This window comes from Pneumocystis murina (assembly GCF_000349005.2).
Source record: "Pneumocystis murina B123 chromosome Unknown supercont1.17, whole genome shotgun sequence".
Taxonomy (NCBI): domain Eukaryota; kingdom Fungi; phylum Ascomycota; class Pneumocystomycetes; order Pneumocystales; family Pneumocystaceae; genus Pneumocystis; species Pneumocystis murina.
Window position 1 is genome coordinate 138,807 of NW_017802375.1, and position 22,679 is coordinate 161,485.

Here is a 22,679-nt window from a genome sequence, read left to right on the forward strand (position 1 = left end):
AGAAATATAGCTTATAAAAATTTAACGACAAACTATTTCTAATATGATGCAAATTACAAAACAATTTTACACGACTAATATGCTATTCAAATTAAATTCCAGCCTAATCCCCATTGAAATTTTATTATAAATAATATTAACGTATATACATATCTATATTCAAAAGTTCACATTAATATCAATAAGATATTTTAAGTTTTTTACAAAACACATATATGCGATTTTTATTGCTTATAAATATGATAGTGTCCCTAAAATAATAATATTGATCATTTAATCATATCTTACAATACAATAAAAAATTTAAAGATAGAAGAAATCATCATTTTACGTATTTAACTTCCTCCTTTTACAATAGAGAATTAGATATCATTAGCAAAATTTCGCATATATTGAAGTCTATAAATAGTGTTCATTTTTTAAAAATCATTAGTATCTAATAATATATTAGAATATATTTTTTAAAAAACCCTTATTAATACATATATTTAAATCAGACATTATATTCAAAAACTTCCCTTCAGGGCTAGTATATAAACCTGATAATAATTTTTCATCCATTGGCATAGTTTGTGACACATCTTGAGGAATATTATCAGCATTAATATGACAATTTGAACATTTACATGTAGAATCAGATAAATAATCAAACCTAACTTCAGATAATAAATATGGATAAGATACATCTAAAATCCCAGAATTAAAATTCTGGAAATCATTTGATATCATTATTTGAGGATCTGTATGTAGTTCAAGAATTTTAGTGTCATCATTATTTTGCATTTTCGAATACTGATCAGAACCAAGAAATTCAGATGCAAAGACCTGAGAATCTATACTTACACCTGATGCCATATACGGATAAATGGGTAGACTATCAAAATGACTATATGCAGATTTACCACATGTCTGATAAAAACTCATTTGATCTGGAATAGAAACAAAATTGGAATCAGTTTTTTCAATAGCCAAAGGATAGAGACAGTTACCAAGATACTGAGGACAATTATATATCATTTCAGTAGATTCCGATTTAGAACCTAAACTCTGAGGACAAAATACCGAATCAAAATCATATAAACCATTCGATTCCAATCTTGTATCCTGTACTTTTATATCCATATTATTTGATGTTTGTGACTTATCAGACAGATGAATCCATTGTAAAGAATTATTTAATGTATTGAAATCCGTAGGAAATGAATAAATTTGAACAGAATCCCTAACTTCTTCATCTTTTTCAATACCACAAAATTCCTTCTCATTCTTTATCATTGGCAATACCTTTTTTTTGTCTAATTTTTATTAATTATGTATTTTTAGCTTAAAAAATATAACTTTTTTTGGGAGTTTTAAGTGACATTTTCTGAACGTCTAATGAAACAAAAGATTTCTCTAATCCCTGATTACATACACATCTTGTTCTAGACGTCTTTTTTGTACGTTCTGATGGCATCTGTACACATTGTGATACTGGTCTTCCCTTACGTTTAATCTCAAAAAGTTGCCGATTTTCATGATCGCACAAAGACGACCGATGCCCTCTAATACAACTAGAGCTAAATATACTATTAACTCTTTCTTTTTCTGTCTTTTTCTACAGCTACTGACCAGGCATATTTAATATCATTAATATACACCATACTAAGTAAAAATTAGTCCTTTTTTCACGCAAAAAAAAAGATCAAAATCCTATTATAGAACTTAACAAACCTTTTTTATCATAGAATGCAGGTTTCTAATAAAATTGTTCACTTTAAGTGTTTCTAACGAGTACTTGTTAATCTTAAATTTTTTGGACGTCGATCTCATAAAAATTGCTCAGAAAATCCCCAAAATATAAAATTTTAAGAATATTCAATATTTCTTTAAGATCATTTACAGGAAATTCTATGGTTTTATATTTTGTATTTAATTTTATATTTTTTAAATAAAAGAAAAAATTGAATTAAAATTAATCAAGTTATTAAAGATACAAGTCTATAAAAAGATTTTAAGAGATAATTTGAATAATATTTTAAGTGTTAATTTTAAATTTTAAAAAGAATTGCAATTTTTTAGTTAAAAACGAAATATCAAGCCTTTTCTTATGATTTAGGAAGAATTATAAGAATATAAATAAAACAAAGATCTAAACTTATTTTGAATTGAACAATTTACAGTGTTAAATATAGGATTAATTGTTCTTTAAGGGATATCTTGATTTTAGAGGCACTAAATATCAAAAACACAAATTTTGATGTTTTTTTTGAAATTGAAGAAAATAAAAAAACATTTATCAAAAACAAAAGAAAAATTAGTAGTAAAACAATTATTCTTGAAAGGAATTTTATATAAAAAATAGAGATTTGTGTATTTTTTTTCTTTAGAAAATCTATATATAAAGGGTATATAAATCTGATCGTCAAGATTTGGACTTGACAACTACCAAGATTTTTTAAACAAATATTAAATATAAAAAGGGATAAAGACAGAGGAAATACATAATAAAAACGACAAAATATGAAAACCAATGACATTTTTAAGTGTTTTTTTAGTTTATTTGTTTTTGAACGGTTAAAAATGGAGCATTTTTGACAGAAAAACAGAAAAAGAAAAAAGAGCAAAAAAAATGAGAAATAAAGGAAAATAAGACAATATATATTGAAGTTATATATTTTTTAGATATCATTTTTTCTGGGGCTTTAAGAAGTTTTATTATGATTTTGAGTCATATCCTATAAATATCATTTTTTTTATAAAAGCCAGAGGAATAAACTTTTTGATGGAATAAAGAATTATGAATATAATTGGAAGACAAGACTTCGGCTAAGAATGTTTTCTAGGGATATTTTAATGTTTAATAGCTATTAAGCTAACATTAAATTTCCTAATATAGTTAACCATATTTTTACAAAGAATGTTCAGTATTGAGGACTTTATAATATTAACTATACAGACAGAGTTTGGGAACTAAGTGTTTTAGGTGATTATATCTTGAATGTCTTTAAAGAATATGAATACTCATGCTAATTCCGATGATATTTCAACATTATTTCTTATAGAAGAATCATACAAAACTATCTTATTGCATGCCTATAATGAGAAAAAATATTCAGGGTTCATAAAGATTACTTATTTAAAAACTCTGATATAGAAAGTTTAGATAATATACTTATAAAAATGTCTCCTAACACATAATTACAGTCTACTTATATTTTTTCTTGCATCAAAATTTAATGAAAAAAAAACAACACATTGGAAGAATTGTATTGGATGTATGTTTTTAAGAGCATTTTGTGTTTAACTATATTAAGAATTCTCGATTGCATTATGATATATCGAAAAAAAACAAGAATTAACAGAACATAAATTGCGAAATATAGAGCTTTTCACAAAAAAATATATCCTAGTCATGAAAATACTGATTGTACTAATAAATTTTCTTAAATACAGCATCATAGAAAATCTCTATTTTTTTAAAGAACCTAATATTCAAAATTATGGGTATGAAAATTCTTTAGAAAATGATGAAAGAAATATTCGAATTAAAAAAATATACCATATTCTTCTAACATTAAAAAATTTGAAACTTATGTTCATAATTTTTTTTGATTCTTTCAAAGGGCCTATTTAACAAATCCAAACACCATATAAATTTAAAGATGGCAGATCTTTATCAATTCGTCCTTGAAAACAGATGCCTAGAAAGTTTACTAATGTTAAAAAGAAGTTATATCAAAATAGAGAGTCTGGTTCCTCAATTATGACGTTTAAAAAGCATCTGCAAGATACTCTAATGTCATCATTAGAACTCCAGATAAACAAGCTTCAATTTTTGAATGCATTTTCAAAGGAAAATGAGGAATATTTGAATTCTATAAGAATTTCACATAAACCTTTACGTAATGAAAATAATAAAATATTTACGTTATATCGTACACAAGATTGGATATTATGATGATTTTAATTCATTGTGGCATCAAAGCTAATATTATATCATCTCATCCAAATAAAAATTATTATAAAAATAAGTAATTATTACTTATTTCTTATAGCCTGCTAAAAATGTTCAAATAGTTGATGCTAATATATGTGTTACTAGTCTTTTCAATTATCAAGACAGGGAATATTATCAGCTTAACTTTATCAAAAAATAAAGGAATTTTTTACTGTTGAGGACAATAAGAAATATCTTAGTTTAAAAAACCAAAGGTCAAAAAAAAACAATAAAACTGAAAACATAAACAATCATGATCCAGATATAACTGGGTTCAATAATATTTGCTCTAGATATTTCAATATTATTCAGAATAAGGAATCAAAATGTAGATATAATTGTTTAGAAAAATGCTCTAGTAGAAAAAAAGATGATACAAACACATTTTCCTTAATTTCTAACTATAGGAAAAAACTATTAAGTAAAAAGCCTATTTCTGAAGCTTCAAAATATTTTCTTACAAAATACGTAAAAGGCAAGAAATGTATAAGTAATTATACTTCAAAACCTATTCAAATTGGATCATTTGATTTTACTCAATTACCTATGCAATTCGAACAATTCATTTATCTTTTTGTTCATTTTAGGCTTTCAGATCCTCTCTTACCTCTTTATCAACAAGTTCTTTTAAGTAATTTTATGTATAATTATATATCTCTAATAAGGATCAAATCATATTAAAATCTAAAAATAAACTATATAAACATAACTATTCATAGTAAATTTCTAAGTATAATTTTATTCATAAGGCTATACAAAATCATACTAAAAAGACTATAAGATTTCTAATAAAGAAATATATAAAAAAAATAAATATAACGTAACTTTTGTTTTTTTTAATTGCTGAATTCTAATTTAAATAGAAGTATTTAAAATATAACAGTCTGAATTTAGACTATAGAATGTATACTCTTTATTTTATTGGTTCTTTAAACCCAATTGTGTTCTAATACAATGGTTATAATATACCATTTCTCATATGATTATGATAAAAAATTTAATAACATACATACAATTATCTTAACTTGAAAACAACAACCTTTATTATAGCCAAGCAAAATTAAGTATGGATATATTATGTGCGAATATATTAAATGCAGATATTTCTGTAATGAAAATATGCACAATATGCACTATATTTAAACAAATAATTATACATTGAAAATACAAGAAAATCAAAACTTAAAATAGAATATCTTTTGTTATTTGAGTATTATGGTATCTGATCTAAAGACATTTAGTGTTTATTTTATTCGGTTTATTTTTTTTGTAATTTGATAATATCTTTTTTAGATATCAATAGTTTATTTATGCTAATTATACATATATATCAGCAACTAATTACAAAATTCTTATATAATTTAAATATCAGGGTTTTCTAAAAAACAAATGTACTCCAATAGAAAGAACAAGAGTTCCAAACACAGTAGTCGCTAATAAAAAAGCTATATTTGAAGTCTCACTCTCAGTTTTTTTCCTAGTTTTTTAGTTATAGGATTACTTTTTATTTATACAAACCTAGGTGTAGCAGAATATGGAGCTTGCGCAGCTTCAACTAACTATATTGATTAATCCATTTTCTTAGATTTATTTTATTATTACCTGTACAAATAAATCGGATGTTGACATCCATGGTATGCTAACATGGATTGGAGATCGAAGGCATTGAGCTTGAGTATACTGATCTGGCTGAATATCACACCTCTATTATCATTTAAAAATAAAAACCAATAATCAGAATACTAAACCTGCTGTTGACGATCAAGATCAGCCTTTGTAGCAGCATAAACACATGGAATCGAATTTATTTCTGGATATTTTTCCTTTTAAAATTAACCAATATTGATAATAGATAAGAATCAAACATGTAATTTTAACAAATAGCCAAAACTCTCAGGATCTGATGAATCATAAGTTAAACATAATACATCACAAGAATCTATTTTTTTTGGATTACTCAAAACACTGCTTTCATTATCTGTTAATTCCTCAAGCTTATATATTTTAGCTTTTATTTAGATAATTCATCTTTCTTACCACAAGATATCGTTGAATACTTTGAATTTCAACACTATTCACAACTATTCTATGGCCTTTTGTAGGAATATATTTCGGATTATAAGGAGTATTTATAAAAGAGTCTAGTAAACAGCTTTTTCCTGACTTTCTTTTCCCAACAACATAACACAAAAAAACATTTCTATCTACTTTGACAGACTTTTTCCCTCTTTTTCGAGGTTTTGTTAAATGCAATGCATCTATTGTTCCTTCTTTTCCTGGCGATTCAAAACCTAAATATGCAAAATATGCAAGGGTTGTTGGATAATCTAAAAGTGTCGTCATACTCCACTGAGCAAGCCATCCATTATAGGTAACATATCCCATCTCATTTCTAACAGTAGAATCTGGAAACGATGAAAGAAGCCATAACTTTGGAAGCCCAGGAGTAGACACAAATAAAGCATTTAATTCATCGGAATTTAAAGCACCATCATTATCTTTGTCCATTAATGAAAAATAATCAACCAAAAAACGATATCCTAAAGGACTAAGCTCTACACTTTGATCAGACCTAACTTCAACTCTTTTTTTATTAATCAATGATGATAATAAGAATTCATATACTTAGGATTAAGAAAATCATCTTTCAAACTTAAACTATCAGTATATTTAAAAGATCTTAAAATTTGCCAGGTAGTCTCATGTCTTCCTTTTATAGAAAAAAGCTTATTCAGCATCAAAAATCCAGTTTCTGTTAAACCATTATTCCTTATTGCTTCAGATGACAATTTTGAAACAGAAAACTTAATATCATCAAAATCTGACTGTGTCATTGACTTTTCAAAGCATCTTCTTTGCAAAGAATCCAACTCTGTATCATTCAATATGCCGTCATGATCTTTATCAGACAAAACTGGATTTCAATATAAACAATCACTATTATATATACAATAACTTACAAAATATCCTCTTCAAAGCAACAATAGCTGCAGGTTTCAAGTCCTAATAAAAACATAAAAAATAAAACAAAAACAATCCATCTATACTTGTTCTTTTACATTAAAAAGAGGAGCTATAGGATGAGTGACCGCTCGTTGACATAAATAAAACACCTTATAATTAAACAAAAACAAAAGAAAATATCTAAAAAACCTCGTTTACATTCTTATGAGTTTTTCCACTTGATCTGCTACACTTATAATCCTATAAATAAAAAATCATTTACCAACCTAATACAACTTTCAACTTCCTATCATATAAGCAAACCCATTTTAAACAAAAAATTAAACAAAAATTACCTTAAACTCCTTCATAATAGGAAGCATCTCTTCTTCAATGACTTGGGATCCATCTTTCTCCAAATTATCACATTTATTAGCACAAAGTACAACTGGTAACTAAACATATTAACTCAAAATTATATGAAAAATAAATATCACATTAACACCAAGAGATCTAAAAAATGGAAGCCAAAATAAAGAGATACGTTCTTCACTATAACTATCTGCATAAACTAAACAAATCACATTTGCTTTACGTAATTCTTTTATAAGCACTGGACGGTCTACTGGATCCGAAGATGTATCAACAATAATTGTATTGGTATTACTATATATATCGGGGACACTAATAGGCGGAATAACCTATTTAAAATCAGATTAACTTCCATCATATATATAGTCTTATCTTTTGAATATTGGAGACAAATGTCTCCTATAAGACGTAAGAAAAGAGGAAAAAAAGAACATTTTCCTTAACAACCTTTACAAGAGACGTAATTAAACTCGATTTTCCTACATGGTCATCGCCTACAACAACAATTCTAATATCTGTCATGATCTAAAAGATTTTCTGCTAATTCCCCCAAAATAATCAGTTTTTTCCCGTTCTTTTTTGGATACCAGGCTTTAATTAGGACTAGAATCCAATTCTACAAAAATATAGGAAAAATATCCAACAATTGTTTCTAAAAATACATTTTTTTTTTTTAAAAAAAATGAGGTTAGATCTAAGACAATCTCGAGAAACAAAAGCTGAGTAAATAATTTAGTAAGAAAAAAAAATAAGAAAAAAAAGCATTTTTTTGACAAATAAACAGATAAAATAACAAGAAATAGAAAGTAAAACTGCGTTATAGGCTTTTTCCCGGATTTTTTTGACTTAATACCATTAAAATTCAATTAAAATTAAATATATCTAAATAGCTTTATAATTATGGAAAAAGGAAAAAATTTCAGGATATAAGATGCTAAATATTGTTTATAAATAAAGAGCATATTCTATTATCTTTTTTTTAAAAAAAATCCCTTAAAATTAAAGCTATTGTTGAGATTTAAACATTTCTTTTTTTAAATATACAACAATGGACACTGCAGAGTCATTATCGGGACAAGAACATCAGTTTTCATTAGAGGAAGGTGTATACGATCTCAGAAAGCAGTTTTTTCTAAATTCTATTCCATATTCTTTAGAAAATGTTAATACAGATCCTTTATCAATTGATATAAAACCTATAACAAATAAAATGGAAATTAGTATAGTAGATATCAGACAGGACAAATACCCGTCTCAAATGAAGCCGTTATTTGAAGACAAAAATTTATCAATTAAAGATGAATTATCATTAGATCAAACAAATGATTCTATGTCATCAGTATCACCAAATGGGACAGATCTAATAAAAGATATATCGCTAGAATCGAAGAATATGAATGAATACGGCCCTTTTCCAACAAATTTATTTTCTAATCGAATATCTTTTGCAGGAAACGTTCCAGAAACATCAAAAGAGAATAATACTATGAAATCTCACTATCCACTCCATCTAAAAAATACAAATGTTCCTGTAAAGAAACTTAAACCCAAAAACAGCATATTAAAAGCAAGCTCATCGTTTATTTCAAGAATTATTTTACATGATGACATGACAAAATGTTTAGCTTCTAAAACATCAGATATTATTTATATTTTCTCGAATGTAGAAAAAGTTTTCAATTGGATTGGAATATTTTCAGAGGTTAAGGTATATATGAAAATAAAAGAAATCTATATCTAAGATTATCAGGAAGAATTTATTTCAAAAATTATTTTTTCTAAAGCATATATTACATGCCATGATGCGAATCAATATACACGAAGTATCAATCAGATTGACACTGTTTTTGGCTTTTCAACATCAGATATTATTTGGTTTGATCCAATTAGTACAAAATATACACACTTAAATAAACAAGTAATTCTAGAAGATTCAATAAAATTAATTAATAAATCAACAGGGTGTTATTAATTCATCACCTATCAATTGTATAAAATGGATACCTGGCACTGAAGATCTTTTTATGGCTGCTCATAATGATGGCTCATTAATTATATATAATAAAGAAAAAGAGAAATGTTTTTTTGTGCAAAATGAAAGTTTTATAGAAAAGTCAGATTCATATGAATTTAAAGTACTCAAATCATTATCTGATACAGAAAATCAAAGATATAATCCAATTTCTTATTGGCAATTATATAAACATTCGCCAACATGTATTATTACAATAATATTCTATATTTATAGCTAATATTCTTCAGCTCTTTCATTTTCTCCAGTCTCTTGTCATGTTGCAGTAGCATTTTCTAATGGTACATTAAAACTAATAGATTATAAGAATGAAAAGTACTGCATTTTATTTAAATTCTTGATATTTATAAATATTAGACATATTGATACTTATCATAGTTGGTATGGTGGACTTATTTGTGTATGTTGGTCTCCAGATGGACAATATATATTGGTAAGTTTATAATTTAAGAATTATTACTTAAGGCTTGTATAGACAGGGGGAGAAGATGATTTGGTTACTATATGGTCGTTTTTAGATAGAAGAATTGTTTATCGTTGTCAAGGTCATCAATCCTGGGTAACTGGTGTCGCATTTGATCCGTGGAGATGTAATAAAAACCATTACAGATTTGGCAGTGTTGGAGAAGACGGTCGACTATTATTATGGGAATTTAACGCAGATACTTTCAATAAATCCAAGGATGTATGTATTTTATTTCCTTATTTTTTTAAAACATATATAGTTTAATCAAACCAATGGTTATTTTCCTCTCAAAAACAACTACAAATCTATCAAAACACCTCAAGACACTGAAACACAAAAAAAGTCTTTACACATATCTTCTGAACCTTTTGACCATGCACCAATGTCACAAGCATCTGTATCTATTCTTTCTCCTATCATGGTTGCTATAATATTACTAAAACATTTACAACTAACTCATCTAGTCTAAAATACTAAGCGATCAATCATTAACTGGGCTAATATTTTGCCAAAATTTTATAGCTATTTCAGGGAAAAAAAGTTATTTTAACAACTTTTCATTTCTAGATTTATCTTTATTTATTTTTTCTTAGATTTTATTCAAATATGGGATAGACCATAATACTTACCATTTAATTCTCCTTCTACACATACATTATTTATCTTAAAACGCTTTCTCATTCCTCAGTATTTTCATTTTTTTACTTATTTTTCTATTACAGCTCTCAAACTTAATTATTAAACACGAAAATATATCATTTCTGGTCAAAAAAAACAACAAAACAAAAAACAATCTTTCTATCTATCTTCAAGGCAAACTTATATACAAAATCTATTATTTTTTTCTCCACATAAATGGACAAATATAAATTAATTATTACAATGGACTCATAGGATGCTACATATACTTCTTTTCACTTTTATATCATACATTTTCTCTATAAAACTAACAATCATATATATTTATTATCATTATATAATAACTTGATGACGTTTAAATTTTTATCTGGCATCTAAGGGTTAAAAAGCGTAAAAAAAATGTATATTCAGGAGAAAAAGCCATAAATTCATAGAGAAATAAATAATAATAAACAAAAAGATAAGGTATATTTGAAAAAGAATATAGATATGTCTTTTTTTCAAAAAAAACTAACAAGAAATATAGATATTACAAGCTTTTTGAATTTAAAAATTATTAAAAGATGAATATTTCAGGAAGATTGCCTCATGTAATATCTTTATTTGATATAAGGTGATTATTATTTATGAAAAGATATTTTTTTATGGATATTTATTAATAAATAAGACTTCAAACACCTCTTCCTAATATTATTATTTTACGTGGGAACGATACAGAAGCAGAAGGGGTTACAGTAAATGGAAGTGTTGTATTCTCGTTAAATGACTCTATCTCTGTTGAATCTATCATGTTTCGTTTTTATGGAGTGAATAAAGTCAAGTATTATTTTTGATTATAAGGTTTTTCAATATTTAGGAAGATTAGATGGACAGAAGTAGTTATGTCATCAGCAAGGATGCCAGTAGAACGTAATCAGAAGCAAATGTCTCTTGTTTTTGAGAAAAAAATATCATTTCTTCCATTTCATGGAACAAAAACAATCGGAAAGGGTATTTTTTAATATAAACTAAATATTTTCAATTTATATGAACAGGAAACTATGAATTTCCGTTTGAAATCCATATTCCAGGAGGTATATATATTTTTATTATGTAGTATAGGATTATTTATATGAATAGATATTCCAGAGTCTATCGAGCCTTATGAACAAGGAGAATCAATGGCATTTCTTATTTACAAGATGAAAGTTACGATAAAAAGGCCCAGGTTTCTTTCGAATATCATTCATAGAAAAGTATTTTATATAAATTATACATTTTTTAGAAACTAATGAGCTGAAGCATGTTCGTATCATACGTACTATGCCACCTTTTTCTTTGAATTTTATTCATACAATGGTATATTAAAAAACAAATAAGATAAGTATCTTTATCTGATTAACATTAGTATGTTGAAGATACATGGATAAACAAAATTGAATATAATATTAATATTCCTACGAAAACCTATGAACTGGGCACTATGATCCCTATTAATATGCGATTTGTTCCTTTGATAAAGAATCTTAAAATCTCAAAAATTTCTTGTTCTTTAAGAGAATATATTACTTTAAAAATTACATCCGGATATCATGGCATACCGTCTAAATATGAAATTGCTCGTCAAATTTCAGCTTCTAAGATTAAAAACTTACCGGAAAATGAAAACGAATGGAAGTTGCAAAAAACTGTAAATATACCAAGTTCATTATCGTCTTGTATTCAAAATTGCGATGTTAAACATATTAAAGTGAGACATAAGTAGGTCATTTTTTATCTTTCTATATTATCTTACATTTTTATAGATTAAAAATTGTAATTACTCTTATTAATCCAGATGGTCATATTTCTGAGGTATTATTTTAACATTTGAAAAGCAACCACTTATTTTTTTAGCTTCGTGCTTCTTTACCTATTGTTCTTCTCATTCCTCCCGCCATGTTTGTTAGTAATGAGCATTATGCTTATCCTTCTGCTATGGAGCTTCAGCTTCCAAGCTATAATAGCCATGTTTATGACCGTATTTGGGATGGCGTTTCTTCTATTCATACAAACCAATCTTTTGCCCATGAAACAATAGCACCATCACATATTATAGACAATTCAACTAATTCAACATATTCTCATGATGTAAACCCTACAAGATCTTTATCTAATGATTTGGAAGGACAGCAATATGTTGAAGAATTGCAAAATGCCATTCAGGATCAAGAAAATGATCATAATCAGGCTAATAATCATTCAAGTCAGTATTTCATACCTTCCAATACACCATATATAATTCTACCTACTGAATCAACTAATCAAACATCGTTACAAGAATCTGAAATCTATCATAATTTTTCCAGACCATTTTCTGTAGGGACCAATGGTCATTCTTTTAATGCAATTACTGATACTGGTATTCAACAAACACATCAACAAGGAGAAGACATTTTTTTCAATGATTTCTCTCAAGTTCCATCTTATTATACTGCAAATCACCCTGCTTCTATCACTGCTACACCCATTAGTCAATCTCTTCCTACTTATGAAGCATCTGTTTCTCTTCCACAGCAAAATACCAATCAAATATCAACAAGACAGCCTCAACAAACCCTACGTCATCGTCTATTTCCTTTGAAACTTCATACTAACCGATTCTTTAAAGTTCTTTTCATTCGACATCGAACATAAGCTCTCTTATAACTTATCAAGTCATAAAATATCATTTATACATTGAATCTATCTATAATTATGTTTTCTATATATTGCCTACTAAAACCTATATATTAGCTTCTCAACAGAATTCGAATATATGGTATTATCGTTATCAAGATTATCTCAAGTATGATAGTGAATATTATTAGTTACAGGACCCGACATGTTTTACACTTTATTTTCTATGCAAATAGATGCTTCTCTATAAACAAACAATTTTCTTTGTACGGACAGGCCATTTATACAACTCATCCGCATCTTATCAAGCCAACTGAATGTTGGTCAAAATCTAATTTACATATATCAGTTTAAACTGATTCTTTCAGTAACACCTGGTATTACTGCAGCTGAATATGCCACTCGCCGCTCTCAACTTGCTTCTACTTTACCTGCTCATAGTCTTGTTGTATTGATAGGTGCACAAATAATGTATAAAACTACATCCACTTTGTAAGAAAAATCGAAAATCTAGCAGTTTAATACAATATTAATGTTTTCTAATAATTATAGCTATGTTTTTCACCAATATCCTAATTTTTTCTATTTAACAGGTATATCAAGCAATTTTTGAAATTTTATTCAAATTAAAAGGCGTAAATGAGCCTTATTCTATATTCGCAATGGGTATTATATTAAGAATATTCATTTTCGACTTATCTATTGTAGAAAGAGATCATAGTTTTAATGGATTTAAATCATATCTTTTTTTACGTAATAAAAATCCAGAAGAAGAGCGTTGGGAGGGCCCACGTACTGGTATTGAAGTAGCGAAGGATATTTTCTTCATTGATGAAGTAAGTCAGAGTTATCTTTTTAGACTAAAAAAATAGTTTATATTATTTAGGTATATGATCTTCAAGAAGCAGAGAATATTTTAAGCAAATCTATTCACCGCACAACACAGATTTACGCAGAAATTCCATTTAACATAAATATTTCGTCAATTAAGCCTAAATCAAATGCATCCGATATATTAGACAAACTTTGTAAACGTCTTTTATCATATCCAATTTTACCAATAACTCCATGGATTCATCAATTACGAGAAATCAAAAGCGAGGCTGAATTAAGTCTTATGGAACAAGCAGCGTCTCGTTCTGCTGCTGCTTTAAACGCTACCATGCAAGTATCGCCAGAAACAGAGGGATTATTATGGGCTAAATTATCTTATGAACTTAAAAAAAGGGATTGTGATGAAGCCTATGTTCCTGTAATTGCAGGTGGCAAAGTAAAATAATGAAAGATATATATTAAATATGTTAATACCGTTTAGAATGCATTAATTATTCATTATACAATGAATAACATGCAATTGCGGTAAAATTAAGCCATAAAACAAACCAGTCAAACTAATACAACGAAGTAATGGTGATCTTGTCCTTGTAGATGCAGGTGGTGTAAGTAATATTGAGCATTAAGAATAATTTTAAATAATTCTATAGGAATATGGAAATTATGTAACAGATATCACTCGAACATGGCCAGTTAACGGATTTTTTTCACCACAACAAAAAGATCTTTATCAAGCAGTGTTAAATGTACAAAAAGCCTGTATTCAATTATGTTCAGAAAGACATGCCTTATCTTTAGATATGATACACCAACATAGTGCTGAATTATTAAAAATAGAATTGAAACAATTAGGTTTTAATATTTCACATTCAGTACACTACTTTAATATATTTTTGCATTACTGATTAATACAAGGATCTATATGATATATTGTATCCTCATTATATAGGCCATCATATAGGTATATAATAAATTATATACATATAACTATTATCAATTAGTTTAGGACTAGAAGTACATGATTGCTCTAAATTACCTGGAAAAAGGCTTTTAAAAAACAATCAAACAGTTATTTTCTATATAATTTTAAAGAATATCATCTAACTTTCCAAGATTACAATAGAACCTGGCTTATATATACCAGATCTACCCAAATTTCCAAAACATTTTAGAGGACTTGGGGTTAGAATTGAAGACAGTATACAAGTAGGCAAAGAAAACCCAATCATACTAAGTAAAGATGCAGTAAAAGAAATCGTAGATATTGAAAAAATTTGCAATAAATATAAGGAAAAAAATTAATAAATATATACGTAATACATCAGAAAACATATTAAAACTATCTTTTACATTTAATATACCTATATATATCCTTTTAAATGTATATTCTATTATATTGAAATACGTGTTTTATTCATTATTTCCAATGTCAGACCCAATTTATCAGTAATTTCAGAATTTTGTAATCCAATAGGTTTCATATTCCTTAAAAGCTCTTTGTTTTTCTCATTATCTTCAAGCACATTTCTCAAGCAAAATATTGCATACTCTCTTAAATCTTCTATAATGTCAACCAAAGAAAAACAGTAAATTAGATAATACATGGATTTTCATCATCAATTCTACATTGAGATAATATCAAACCCAAACCATGTAACTCTCGTATATCATCCTGAACTTTCTTGTTTCTAAAACATAATGTAGATAATAATTGTATAATATCTCTTTTAAAATATGGAAATGAAACTTTATTAGAATTATTGCTTAAAATTTTACTTGTTTTATTTTGCGTCATACTATAATCATCTATAGATTGTAGAAGATCTAAATTAAATAAGAACAAAATAATTTAATAGCTAAGCACTAACTTATTAAGCTTTTTAATAAATCATTTTTCAAAAGTAATTGCTTTTCCTTGGAATTCTTTGACACATGAAAAGCACAAGAAATCAATATTTCAGTTGCTTTTAGTATTTTTTGACTTTTTATGAATATTTGATTGCTATCAAATACTTGCGTTTTTACTATTTCAACCATCGATAAACAGAATAAATTTAACATAGATTCTATGAATTCACACATTTTTTCAGATATTATGATTTTTTGATTAGTATAATTAGAAAGAAATGTATTCAAAAATTTCAAAAAAACCAATTGAGAATCACTAATTTGAAAACCAGATCTAGGTCTAACTCAATCAAACACGTTAAAATAACCCATATCTACTTATTCATCAAGACAAATAATTCATGTACTTTATCATTTTGTATAAATGAAAAAAATAAAGATTGTCTAAATTTAATAAGCTAAAAACGATATCTAAATTCCATAAAACATACAACAATTCAAAATTATTTGATATTTCATCCATATACATTTTTTCAGAAAAAGAAAAAAATAAAATCATCATCTCTTTCCCCATATCATTGTTAAACAAAATATCACTAAAAAATTCTTTAATTATAATCCACTTCTCATTTTTATCATTACCAAACAGAAGAATTATCCCTAAATAAATCATTCAAAAAGACCAATAAAGCATTCATTTCTTTTTTATGACCTCCAAAACAAAACCATCTAGAAAATAATATATAAAAAATAACATTAAAAAAAAGGAAAATACTCAAGAATCTCAGAATCCAAAACCTTAAACAACGCTATAAGAAACATACCCTTTTCAACGTAATTCAAAGAAATTAGGTCGTCAAATACACACAAAGAGCGAAAAACACATGTTTCAAGACAAGAAAGTTTTTCTAATCCACTAATTACATTTATTTCCTCATTAACCCTTTTATAAACATCAATATGTAAACGAATAGCCTTCTCCAGTATCCGACAAATTTCGCAAGCTTTATAAAAAATACTGATCCTATTATTAAACCTAATTAATATAATCTTAAGAAATATACCAAGTATTTGTATTTCCTGCCAAATCTAATCCATATAAAAAAACATTATCCCCATAATAAACTGGATCAAAACAAATAGATATATGATTAAGACGTCCACAAATATCAAGACGTTTATGCAGCTTAACTATATCCTCAGAAATTGCCTCCAATATATCTAGTTCATTTTGCTTATCCACTGGTAAACTAAACATTTAGCATATAATATTCAACAATAGACAATATTCACCTGTATTTTGGATACAATCGGTTACATAGTTTGTGTGAACTTTTGGAAGCAAACCTCCTGTATTTATACATTTTTGCTATTCAAAAAGAAGTAACAGGGGTTAAATAGACTTATTAGGTAAAAAGTGATAGAAAAGGGTAATGTAGTTCAGAATTAAGAAACAAACTTCCATAAAAAGTAAATATCAATTATAAAGTGCATACAATTCGATAAATCAAGGAAGAAAACGCTTATATTTTAATAGATATTTATATAAAAGAAAAGATAAAATAATGCATATAATAAAGATTATATATGCATATACAAAGGCTATTTAATAGATATATTATTAGAATTCAGATATAATATAAATTTATTAATATTTAAATAAAATATATAGAAAATACATATATAAGATATATAGCTTAGATATATTGCGTATATTTTCTATATATTTAAGTAAATACGTACTTATTAATGTAAAATCAAATAAAATGCCTTAAAAAGTGTATAAAAGAATATTTATTAATTATTATATTTTTTGCTCAACATTGATCATAAGATTTACGATGATCTATGTATATTAGGCATACAACTCAATAAATCAGCGCATATAACTCGAATAACTCACGCATACATGCCTTATCTTATTGATTGATCATACCGGTATTCTTTTTTCTATATATTTACACCTTTAAATTGAATGACTCACACAATTGCACCATCCGGTACCTCTTTTGACACTTATGTAACACCATTTCACGAGCGTTATTCATCACCAGCCATGCTTTCATTGTTTTCACAGAGGAATCGCATTAATCTTTGGAGAAAACTCTGGATTGATCTTGCAACAGCTCAACACGAAGCAGGACTTAAACAAATCAGTACTAGTGCTCTTAAAGCTCTTAAGAAACATGCAGAGATCACAGAAGAAGAATTTGAAATTGCTCGTAATGAAGAACAGCGCTGCAAGTATGTTTTTATAGTTGAAAAACTCAATTGACACATAAAGACATGAAGTAATGGCACATATTTATACATATACTAAAGTAGCACCAGAAGCAAGTAGTATTTTACATTTAGGTGCTACGTCGTGTTATGTTATGGACAATGCAGACCTGATTATTATGCGGGATGGATTGGATATTCTATTAAACAAGCTAGCAAATGTGATACATCGACTCTCAAAGTTTTGTAAATCATATAAAGGATTGCCTATACTTGGATATACACATTATCAACCGGCACAATTGACGACGGTTGGAAAACGAGGAGCATTATGGCTTCAGGTTGTATTTTTAATTAAAAAACATTTTTTTAATAAAAACATAGGATTATGTTTGGGATTTGAGAAATTTAAAAAGAGCAAGAGAAGATTTGTGTTTCCGAGGGATTAAAGGAACAACGGGAACACAGGCATCGTTTCTTGCATTATTTGATCAAGATCATGATAAAGTAGTGAATCAAAAAGTTAAAAAAATACTTATTAAATAACAGGTAAAACAAGTTGAAACACGTGTAGCAGAATTATCAGGATTTAATCGTACATATGTGATAACAGGGCAAACATATCCTAGAAAAGTAGATATTGACATCTTAGGACCGTTAGCATCGTTTGGAGCATCTGCACATAAAATGGCAACAGATCTTCGATTATTAGCAAACGAAAAACAAATAGAAGAACCATTTGATATAGGACAGATAGGGTCAAGTGCTATGGCATACAAACGAAATCCAATGCGATCAGAAAGGATTTGTGCACTTGCAAGACATTTAAATGTATTATACTTGAACACAACAATGACCCATTCAGTACAATGGTTTGAAAGAACATTAGATGACAGGTAAATATATATTATGTTATTTCTGTAATGAGCTACAATTTTTATAGCGCAAATAGAAGAATATGTATTCCTGAAGCATTTCTTGTCGCAGATGCAATATTAGAGCTGTTAATGAATATAACATCAGGTTTAATAGTATATCCAAACGTTATTTCCAAGATAATTGCAAAAGAACTTCCATTCATGGCAACAGAGAACATTATTATGGCAATGGTACGCAAAGGTGGTGATCGTCAAATGTGTCATGAAAAAATTAGAATTCTTTCAAAAGAAGCATCACGTATGGTAAAAGAAGAAGGAAAAGATAACGATTTGATTGAAAGAATACAAAGAGATGTATATTTCGAACCCATTTGGGCCGAGTTAGACACTTTATTAGATCCAAGCACGTTTATTGGTCGTGCACCTGAACAAACTGAAGAATTTCTAAATACTCAAGTTGAAGAAGCACTTGAGCCTTTTAGGAATCAATTAACTGACAGAGAAGCGGATCTAGCCGTTTAAAATTATTTTACTTGTAATTATGGTCCAAATATGAGAATCTTGTGTTTCTTTCTCCATTTTTATTTCATCAACTTCAACAGACAACTGTTGATCAGGATTAAATTCAAGAATACTCTTATACGCATGAATCGTATCCTTTATATCGTTACAAACATCTTCGCAGGCAAGCAATTGTTCTTTTTCTTCTTGAACTTGTTTTTCGACAAGGCGACACAATGTATGCCGAGCCTAATCATCAATATTAAAAAATAAACAGATTCTATTTATTAAAAACGCGCCTGATGAGGTCTATATTCATTAATAAGATGATGCATGTTTAACAATATAATTCGAATATGTTCTACTTTTTCAACAAACTGATCCCGATTTAGATAAAACTATCAAAACATCTATCTACCTGTTCAGGTGCAATTGACATGATCCCAACCAACTCAAGAAAATTAAGTAAAAGACTTTTTAACATTTTTTTTAGTTCATTTACACGTTTTTGTGCACAAAGTGGACCATTACTTGAATCAAAAAGTTCTTGAATGCCGAAATCAGAAAGTGACGGTAATTCATCTGGGATCTTTCAATATTTCAGCATATTGAAAAACACACTTTTTTATATACTTTCCACTGCTCATGGAAACACCGATAAAATCCTTTGGTAGGTGCTTTCGGAGGCGTAAAAAACCTCTCTAACTTAGGGCTACAAGTATTTGTTGCATCATAAACACCTAAATTATCCAAATCACGAATGAAATCATATTTTTTTTCTTTAAAAGCATCCAGATTCTCTTTAGTAAATAATTTATAATGTCTTGGTGGCGGTGGAAAAGTTGAAGATAATTCTGTTTCTAATGCTGAATCTTGCATCCTTAAAAAATAATATTAACAATATCTGCAGATGCAACCAATATATTTTTTGCTATAAAAATCGAATAAATAAATCAACTTAATTTTTTCCTATATTCGGAGTAAAATGCATCAAACAATTTATAATACAAAATATTTGAAAGACAAAGGACAATTTCTTAATAAATGAAAGAAAATTATGCAATACACAAGACAATATTATTTATGTATATATTTATCTACAAATACATATTAAACAAGCATTTATATAAATTCCAGATCCAGATATTTAAATAATTTTATTTAGTTTTTTTTGATAAAATAATCAGAGATTTTCTAATAATAATTTTAAATCTCATACAAATTCCATGACTTCCACTAAATATCAATATAACAAATTAAAAAATACGTGAAATTCTATTTGTTTTTTTAGCTGCAGAAAGACGTTGCCAACTTGGATTTTGATTAATTTTAAATAATTCCTGATAAACTTTATAAAAAGAGGGTATTGAATATTGGGTAAATTTCCTAGAAATAAGTTAAATACATACAAAATACAAATAAACATACCTATATTTTTTAAGAAAATATACAAAAAAAGAAGCAGAAGCAAAAAAAACTAAAAAACAAATAATATTTCTATAAATATTCAAAATTGTATATGGCCAATATGATAAATTCAAAATATTCCAATGTTCGATAGATGTAATTAACTTTCTCCAAAAATAATATAAAACTTATACATATTAAAAACAGTGTCTTAATTTAAAAATAACATACAAACTAAAGATATCCCTATAGATTTATACATCGGGGAAAAAAAAATAAAGAAACACATAAGCGCATAAGGTATTTTCGAAAATATCCAAGAATATATATGGTTTTGAGCATTTTTTGTGGTATCTTTAAGTTGTTGTATTTGATCTAATAAACTATCCATTGTTTCATTTACCAAAGCAGACATAGACCTAATGGTTGAGAGAGACCCATTCCCAATTTTTGATTGCAAAGCCTTATATAAAATTAGATATTATTCCAAAAAAAAAATAAAAACCTCAATAGAAGACATAGATGAAAACAAATCATTGTATAAATGTGTTAAATTTTTCAATGTTTTTGAAAAAGTTTCAGCAACCTGTTATTTTTAAAATATATCAAATAATAAACTCGCAATACCGTAGATGTAGATAATATTTGTCGAGAAAGACCTTCAATAGATCCAAAAGAGAAATCCTAAATAAAATGATCAATATATCTTTAAAATGAGATTATATTACCAAAGATATAAATATTTTATTCAAAAGATTAACAATCGAGTCTAGATTATTGCGCTGAATATTTGATAGATCATTATTCATCTATTTATATATATATGTCATTCGATTTTTTTTAAATAACTAACCTTTTTTATCGATTCGAAACTATCTAAAACAGTTTCCCCTGCTGTACTCCACATTTCACGGGAAGATAAACCAATATCTTTTATTTCCTTCTCCAAGTGAGAACCCGCCTATCATCATCAATTAAAGTTTAAATATCCAAAAAAAATAAATACTTCTTCAACTTTTTCGACAACTTTATCCAAATCTGTAGTAACTCTATACAATTTCTTGTTAACATCTTCAATAGATACATTAATTGAGTCCGTAAACATCGATAATAAAAAATTCATTTTTTTTTCCATTTCTTTAATTTCATTTCGCATTATCAACATATTGCGCTCCATATCTTCTTGAAAATCTTGCCACATATGTTCGAACTTATACTTATCATACATCCTCAGATCAATATCATCCATTTCTCTCCTCAAATTACGAAGCATAGTCATTTGAGCATATGTCAGGTTTCGATGTAAAGCAAGCAATTGATCTTCGACATTAACATTTCAAAAAAATATATAAAAAATACCTTTCTCCACCTCCGTTCGAGCAACATAACACCTAAAACAAAGATAAAACCCATATTCTTGTATTTTTTTCATCAAAAAACCTACATGCGCGTAACATCTCTAAAATATCCAGAATAACTTATTTTTCTTTAGAATTAAGAATAAAATTCCAATCCACAAACCTCGTCCACCACTGAGGACGTGTCTCAAGCTCCTTAACACATTTTTCAAGACTTTCTTGGTGGCATGCTGCCGGTACTTCTGCGTGTGCTGTTCCTAACTCACAAAGCGTCAATTTAACTGCAAACGCTGATTTTTCTGCCTCGTGAAGGTCAGAATCTAATTCTTTGCATAAAGAAATCAGAGACGAGGCGGCTGACCGGAAACAAGAGGGCTTTCTTGCCAATAAACTCAACGTTTCTAGCATCGGCATAAATGATCGGTTTTCATCCCCAATTTCGAGCAAAATATCCCTATTTTCAAGATTCAAAGAGAAATCCTCTTCAGAATAACAAAAAGCTCCTAAAATACGGAAAATTTCTAAATAAAAGAGCCAACAGAAGACTATTTTTTTCATCATTTTT

At 27.4% G+C, this 22,679-nt stretch overlaps 10 protein-coding genes across 10 annotated transcripts; 5 read left to right on the top strand and 5 right to left on the bottom strand.

The window, feature by feature from the left end:
* Window positions 1-105: 105 nt before the first annotated feature.
* On the bottom strand, window positions 106-1,760 carry PNEG_03384 (hypothetical protein). The gene is made up of 5 exons (XM_007877277.1): window positions 1,714-1,760; window positions 1,612-1,644; window positions 1,339-1,559; window positions 483-1,295; window positions 106-436 (listed from the first exon to the last, which is right to left on the bottom strand). Exons 2-5 carry the CDS (start codon window positions 1,641-1,643, stop codon window positions 420-422), a joined length of 1,083 nt encoding a protein of 360 aa, XP_007875468.1. The 5' UTR covers window position 1,644; window positions 1,714-1,760; the 3' UTR covers window positions 106-419.
* Window positions 1,761-3,637: 1,877 nt separating this feature from the next.
* On the top strand, window positions 3,638-4,660 carry PNEG_03385 (hypothetical protein; the record flags this gene model as incomplete). Its single annotated transcript, XM_007877278.1, has 2 exons — window positions 3,638-3,909; window positions 4,195-4,660. Exons 1-2 carry the CDS (start codon window positions 3,680-3,682, stop codon window positions 4,658-4,660), a joined length of 696 nt encoding a protein of 231 aa, XP_007875469.1. The 5' UTR covers window positions 3,638-3,679.
* Window positions 4,661-5,347: 687 nt separating this feature from the next.
* On the bottom strand, window positions 5,348-7,973 carry PNEG_03386 (hypothetical protein; the record flags this gene model as incomplete). Its single annotated transcript, XM_019757755.1, has 14 exons — window positions 7,727-7,973; window positions 7,420-7,623; window positions 7,279-7,377; window positions 7,210-7,229; window positions 7,133-7,166; window positions 7,027-7,092; window positions 6,940-6,982; window positions 6,605-6,893; window positions 6,017-6,563; window positions 5,845-5,973; window positions 5,728-5,802; window positions 5,582-5,683; window positions 5,498-5,538; window positions 5,348-5,456 (listed from the first exon to the last, which is right to left on the bottom strand). Exons 1-14 carry the CDS (start codon window positions 7,814-7,816, stop codon window positions 5,348-5,350), a joined length of 1,848 nt encoding a protein of 615 aa, XP_019613283.1. The 5' UTR covers window positions 7,817-7,973.
* Window positions 7,974-8,342: 369 nt separating this feature from the next.
* Window positions 8,343-10,599, top strand: PNEG_03387 (hypothetical protein; the record flags this gene model as incomplete). Its single annotated transcript, XM_007877280.1, has 9 exons — window positions 8,343-9,002; window positions 9,045-9,212; window positions 9,256-9,511; window positions 9,557-9,641; window positions 9,684-9,759; window positions 9,802-10,011; window positions 10,052-10,213; window positions 10,257-10,332; window positions 10,386-10,599. 9 exons carry the CDS (start codon window positions 8,343-8,345, stop codon window positions 10,412-10,414), a joined length of 1,722 nt encoding a protein of 573 aa, XP_007875471.1. The 3' UTR covers window positions 10,415-10,599.
* Window positions 10,600-10,994: 395 nt separating this feature from the next.
* Window positions 10,995-13,209, top strand: PNEG_04344 (hypothetical protein; the record flags this gene model as incomplete). Its single annotated transcript, XM_019757855.1, has 9 exons — window positions 10,995-11,044; window positions 11,099-11,251; window positions 11,297-11,421; window positions 11,466-11,504; window positions 11,551-11,666; window positions 11,713-11,769; window positions 11,819-12,171; window positions 12,216-12,264; window positions 12,307-13,209. 9 exons carry the CDS (start codon window positions 10,995-10,997, stop codon window positions 13,084-13,086), a joined length of 1,722 nt encoding a protein of 573 aa, XP_019613325.1. The 3' UTR covers window positions 13,087-13,209.
* A 30-nt stretch (window positions 13,210-13,239) lies between these two features.
* PNEG_04345 (hypothetical protein) lies at window positions 13,240-15,204 on the top strand (the record flags this gene model as incomplete). Its single annotated transcript, XM_007877281.2, has 12 exons — window positions 13,240-13,387; window positions 13,437-13,560; window positions 13,621-13,661; window positions 13,702-13,734; window positions 13,777-13,904; window positions 13,955-14,338; window positions 14,384-14,427; window positions 14,474-14,507; window positions 14,553-14,774; window positions 14,818-14,863; window positions 14,909-14,970; window positions 15,016-15,204. 12 exons carry the CDS (start codon window positions 13,240-13,242, stop codon window positions 15,202-15,204), a joined length of 1,455 nt encoding a protein of 484 aa, XP_007875472.2.
* An 89-nt stretch (window positions 15,205-15,293) lies between these two features.
* Window positions 15,294-17,114, bottom strand: PNEG_03389 (hypothetical protein; the record flags this gene model as incomplete). Its single annotated transcript, XM_007877282.1, has 9 exons — window positions 15,294-15,460; window positions 15,505-15,726; window positions 15,771-16,084; window positions 16,129-16,194; window positions 16,242-16,346; window positions 16,393-16,479; window positions 16,526-16,768; window positions 16,815-17,000; window positions 17,044-17,114. The coding sequence occupies 9 exons, from the start codon at window positions 17,112-17,114 to the stop codon at window positions 15,294-15,296; spliced, it is 1,461 nt and encodes a 486-aa protein (XP_007875473.1).
* Window positions 17,115-17,725: 611 nt separating this feature from the next.
* Window positions 17,726-19,370, top strand: PNEG_03390 (adenylosuccinate lyase; the record flags this gene model as incomplete). The annotated part of the gene is made up of 5 exons (XM_007877283.1): window positions 17,726-17,994; window positions 18,035-18,311; window positions 18,355-18,477; window positions 18,520-18,866; window positions 18,914-19,370. The coding sequence occupies 5 exons, from the start codon at window positions 17,726-17,728 to the stop codon at window positions 19,368-19,370; spliced, it is 1,473 nt and encodes a 490-aa protein (XP_007875474.1).
* Window positions 19,371-19,377: 7 nt separating this feature from the next.
* On the bottom strand, window positions 19,378-20,228 carry PNEG_03391 (hypothetical protein; the record flags this gene model as incomplete). The annotated part of the gene is made up of 5 exons (XM_019757756.1): window positions 19,378-19,380; window positions 19,443-19,598; window positions 19,649-19,726; window positions 19,768-19,938; window positions 19,983-20,228. The coding sequence occupies 5 exons, from the start codon at window positions 20,226-20,228 to the stop codon at window positions 19,378-19,380; spliced, it is 654 nt and encodes a 217-aa protein (XP_019613284.1).
* A 377-nt stretch (window positions 20,229-20,605) lies between these two features.
* Window positions 20,606-22,675, bottom strand: PNEG_03392 (hypothetical protein; the record flags this gene model as incomplete). Its single annotated transcript, XM_007877285.2, has 11 exons — window positions 20,606-20,735; window positions 20,778-20,943; window positions 20,988-21,219; window positions 21,262-21,342; window positions 21,384-21,440; window positions 21,485-21,565; window positions 21,610-21,717; window positions 21,763-22,076; window positions 22,116-22,147; window positions 22,201-22,233; window positions 22,278-22,675. The coding sequence occupies 11 exons, from the start codon at window positions 22,673-22,675 to the stop codon at window positions 20,606-20,608; spliced, it is 1,632 nt and encodes a 543-aa protein (XP_007875476.1).
* Between the last annotated feature and the right edge of the window lie 4 nt (window positions 22,676-22,679).

What these genes read in the sequence shown, in the direction of transcription:
- PNEG_03384 (XM_007877277.1), bottom strand. Translation starts at nt 1,643, where the DNA reads ATGGTGTATATTAATGATATTAAATATGCCTG. An exon ending in AATGATATTAAATATGCCTG is followed by an intron (nt 1,560 to 1,611) that starts GTCAGTAGCTGT and finishes TAGTATATTTAG; the next exon opens with CTCTAGTTGTATTAGAGGGC. An exon ending in ACTTAAAACTCCCAAAAAAA is followed by an intron (nt 1,296 to 1,338) that starts GTTATATTTTTT and finishes AATAAAAATTAG; the next exon opens with ACAAAAAAAAGGTATTGCCA.